This window comes from Equus quagga, chromosome 22 (genome assembly GCF_021613505.1).
Source record: "Equus quagga isolate Etosha38 chromosome 22, UCLA_HA_Equagga_1.0, whole genome shotgun sequence".
Lineage (NCBI taxonomy): Eukaryota > Metazoa > Chordata > Mammalia > Perissodactyla > Equidae > Equus > Equus quagga.
In genome coordinates this window covers 31,642,804-31,647,657 of record NC_060288.1, presented here as the reverse complement: position 1 = coordinate 31,647,657, position 4,854 = coordinate 31,642,804, and the positions used below count along the sequence as shown (strand labels likewise).

Genomic DNA, 4,854 nt, shown 5'->3' with positions numbered 1-4,854 from the left:
AACATACTCACTCACTGACCAGGACCCCTTGGCACTGAAGCACAGGTCCCTGATGCTAACCTGGACTCTGGCCTTGGAGAAATCCATCTCCTTCACTCCATAGCTCTTTTCCTTGCTCCAACTGGAAAATCACATCAGATTTAAAGATCTGATACCCTGTTTGAGGAAAAAAACTGCGGACTTTGAATTCTGTGATAATTAATTATTACTTCTATCAAGACCAGCACAAGCTGCTGAGGAAGAATAAAGAGGTGATCAAAGGTCAGCCTGTGTAACAATATCTTCAACAGAGAAAACATTGAAGGGCCTTCACCAGACCAGGAAGAAAACCAGACTGGTGACAAAAACAGTGGGAACCTCTAGATGCTGATAGCAGGATCAAAGAAAGAATGCAGAATCCTGTCTTTCCAAAATGGAAGAGATTAAATGTCTTGACAGTGGGTTGAATATTATTTTTAAACATCATCCTATAAACATAAGCTCCACAAGCATAACCAGAATTATGTTATATTCACTACTCTGGTCTCAAGCATCCATGTATTGACCAGAACAGAATAATTATTTTTAAAAAATTTAATAAATTACTTATGCATTAAAAATATCCATTGACTTCCTAGTTCTGTTCTGAGTGCTGGAGACTAAGTAGAAAGAAAAACATAATATTGAGGTCAAGATTATACTCTAGTGTGATGATGAAAAGTAAAGTGTAAAGAAACATCTTTCTTTTAAGTAGTTATGAAGGTTGTGAAAGAATCAGGGCAGTGATTGGAGTGGGGTGTGGAGGAGCTCTTCTAGATACTTGTTCAGTGAGTGAATGAATGGACACACAGACACACGCATGTTGACAGACTCACCAATGGAGACCAGATGATCGATACTCTCCAGCATCACATCTCTGTACAGCTTTCTCTGGGATGTGTCCAGCAGGGCCCACTCTTCCTGGGTGAAGTCTATAGCTACATCTTCAAACGTCACTGATTCCTAAAACATGGATATACTGGTTTAGACAGAGCAATCCCTACCAATGCCCAGGGTAGGTGGGTTGAGATGACAGAACAGAGGAAGTGTTGGGGAGCTGGGTATATAGAAAGATCAATCTGTCTTTTGAGGCCCACTCAGTTTACTGTCATTGCTGAGTTGGTATCTGCCTTTCAGGTATATTCACAGAGACCTTCACCCTGTGACTTCATAATACATGATTTTAAAGAAATATCACATGAAGTGTAGTTTAATACAACCTTGAAGTGTTTCAATAATCTGGTAATTACAGCTTCCAGACAAGTGATTATAAAATATTCACTTGAATCCCACAACTAGAAGGACCTCCACTAAGATATACAACTATGTACCCGGGGGGTTTGGGAAATAAATCAGAAAAAAAATAAAATAAAATATTCACTTGAAAATTCATAACTAAAACTCTCTTCCCCATTAATTTCAAGCAACTCTACAGCTTCACCACAAGACAAATGATAACCATAATGTGCTGTTTTTAAACCACAGCCATTGGTTTAAATTATGTCCCTAGATGAACTTCTGGTTCCTCATCCATGAACTGGTTTAATAACTTGTTATACATGTTGAAAGTTGCAATGTGTTAACGTACGGTGTTTTATGTAGGACAAACCTGCATTAAATAAAACATAGGACTCTGTTTATCGTAAAAATATTAGAGAACCTTCATGGAATCTCCAGCGTTCCTCAGAACTGACGTGCATGTTGTCTCTCTTGCTACAGGACGCAGGTGTTCATAACAAACTATGAGGTCAGATGGTTCTCCAGCAAAAGCCAGAGACCTCTGAGATGGCTGTACTGAAGGAGAGTCCTAGCCTGACCACTCCTGTCCAATGAGGGCACCCATTCTCAGATTTCTCAAGGACCTCAAACACCAGTTACCACTGTTTCTCTTGTACCTTTATCTCGCCTCCATGCTCGAGGATAAAAGAAGCCTCATTCTCTCTGTATCTATCCAGTTTTTCTCCTTTATGTGTAGCACAATTAATAAAATACTACGCCCTACACATTCCTTCCAGTTATCAAATATGAATAAGAGGTTAACTACTGGGCTGGCCCTGTGGCACAGCAGTTAAGTTCGCACATTCCGCTTCTCGGTGGCCCGGAGTTCGCTGGTTCAGGATCCCGGGTGCGGACATGGCACTGCTTGGCACGCCATGCTGTGGTAGGCGCCCCACATATAAAAAAAGTAGAGGAAGACGGGCACGGATGTTAGCTCAGGGCCAGTCTTCCTCAGCAGAAAGAGAAAGATTGGCACTAGTTAGCTCAGGGTTGATCTTCCTCAAAGAACAAAAGGTTAACTACTTAGAGGTAAAATGTGTGACTGGGGACAAGAATGATAATGATAATTTTAATTCCAGTTTTTAGACATTTTCATAAGTGTAACTATATTCTAGTAGTTGCAAGAGGTTTAAAATTAAGAATAAAATAACATAATTCCTCATTCCTTCCAAACCTCTCTCCTGCTCTTCTCAACACTGTACTACCCTCATACCAGGTCTTCTAACACTGGTTTGATTATACTCAAGTGCAGAAACTTCTTGCTCCTGAATGACTATAATGTTCTGCTTCCCATTCAACTCCATCACTTGCAATCATCACCATCCCAAGCCCATTACATCCAAAACCATGGTTGATGAGTTAATTACTTGTCCACGAGGCCAATGGCTGGGTGAGAGAAAGAGAATTCCTCTTATTTTGTGTATAAATACACAAGCTTAATGGAGGCAATTGTAAATATGTGTAATGTTAGGAAAGAGCTTAGTTATCGATGAGTTCCTGACCCAGGATAACTATCCAGGCCCTAGACAAACTTAACTGGAGCTCAGATGCCTGAATGCCACCTTATTTCACTTAGAACATTCACGCCAATAGGAAACATTTGCTCATCTAATGGCACCAGGGGTGTAATTTCTGTAGAAAGAAGCATTCTTTTCTCACCAGTGGCTGCATTGTCAATAACTCAGTTACCAGGTGTCTTTCTCTTGATTTTCACTCACACAGTCCAAGCGCTAAGGAGGCAAATCTGAGGATGGAGAAAGAAGACATAAGACTCCAGTCCTGTGCCCAATATACAGTCACACCTGTCATGAAGCCCCAAACCTTCAAGTGAGTGTGACCCCCAGCCCCACAAAGGGAAACAAATGGTTCGCTCTAACACTAACACACAGAGGTCTCTCCTCTCTCAGGGTCAAATGTAGTAAGATCAAAATACAGATATCTTAAAAATAAGAACATGGTAAGCACTGAATTTTCCACGTTAATTAGCCAATGGCATCCAGAATTATTCAATTCCATCCCTGATTCTAAAGCACAGCTATCCCTAACTCATCCCACATAGATTTTGGTTTCCGACTGAAGCTAAACACAGTGGAATTTCTCAGGTTTCATTATTTTTACCTTATGCACCAACAATGGTCCTCCAGAATCCATGGCAGCCCTCTGGACCCTCACTCTCTTCCTGCTCTCCCTCAACCCTGACTTTTAGATCTGTCCCCCATGGGCTTGGCTATCAAGCAACTAAGAATCTGTTTTAAGATGGAGTTAATCAATACAAGGACGTATTCCACTTGGAGGGGTCAATGGCACCCGCCCTGCCTGTCCAGTCATAAAATCCCCTGCATGAGAGATTAGCAGGAGTACATGAGTCATAACATTGCTCTCACCTAGGTCTCAATCCTCTGGGTCAAGGATGCCCAGCTAATATGGAATGGCTGGAGTTTACAAGAAAATCTAGATCCTTAACCTGATAGTTTACTCAAGTAGTAGCTGAAATCCTCCAAATCTTGTTCTATATTAGTCTTCATTAGCTGAAGCATCCCTTCTTCTAATTATATACACAGATAGGTATGCGTATATGTACGTGCAAATATATATATATATATACACATACCCATACAAATGCCTGTGTGAGAGAGAAAAAGTATTCATAAACTATAATTTCTCCACTAACATAACAATAATATTTAAATGTATTCCATGGACAAGTCATGAATATGCACCATAAACAGAGGGATAATTAACTCACTCATTTGTACCTGAGAACCAGAAAAAAAAAATCGTTTGTATTAAGTTAACTATGTACTAGCTGATTTACACATATTTGCTCATTTAATCCCCACAATAATGATAGTAATTATACTTTATTTACCAATTTAACAAATAATATAAGCAGAGCTTCCAAAAATTTTAGTAATATGAGAAAGTCACAGAGCTAGAAAATGGAACAGCTGTCGTTTAATTTGGCTCAGTCTATCGCCTGAGGTCAAATTCCTTTAGGATAAAACAGCACACCTAGGTGTTACCTGGAATAGTACCTCTAACAAAAATAATCAGAAGCAGGCTGTGTCATCTTCTTTGCCTTCCTGCATGTTCACAAAAGTACTCCTTCTAGCCAGGTTCTCTGCCATGTGGGAACCTCCAGCATATTGGCACCACATCCCAAACATCATAATCTCTCTTCATATTTATTTCCCAGTTTAATGCACAATTACTCATTCCAACACACATTTACCAAAACCAACCGTTTCTTTATCCCTTAGACTATTTATCACATCATCTCAAGACCCCATAGCAGATGCCTCTTGCATGACTAACCAGACAGCACGCAACTAAGAGATTGGTCCCAATCTAAACAAATAATCACCACCCCAAGTGGCTTTCAAAGATATCTGGCAATTACACCATGCGTTGCTAAAAATAATAATAATTCTTCCACTACCAGTGACTGGGCAGCTTAAACAACAGAAAGTTCTTTTTTCATCATTCTGGAGGCGACAAGCCTGAGATTCAGATATATGCAGGTTTGGTTCCTTCTGAGGCCTCTCTCCTGGGCTTGTA

General features: G+C 40.1%; 1 protein-coding gene across 1 annotated transcript in view; it reads right to left on the bottom strand.

The window, feature by feature from the left end:
- LOC124231841 (zinc finger protein 705A-like) overlaps positions 1-2,977 on the bottom strand; it is a 4,842-nt gene extending 1,865 nt beyond the window's left edge. The window contains exons 1-3 of the mRNA XM_046648839.1: positions 2,956-2,977; positions 855-981; positions 61-156 (exon numbers count right to left, since the gene is read on the bottom strand). Coding sequence (XP_046504795.1) covers positions 61-156; positions 855-981; positions 2,956-2,967 — 235 coding nt within the window. The 5' untranslated portion in view covers positions 2,968-2,977. The remainder of the gene's footprint in view (positions 1-60; positions 157-854; positions 982-2,955) is intronic.
- Positions 2,978-4,854: the final 1,877 nt, after the last annotated feature.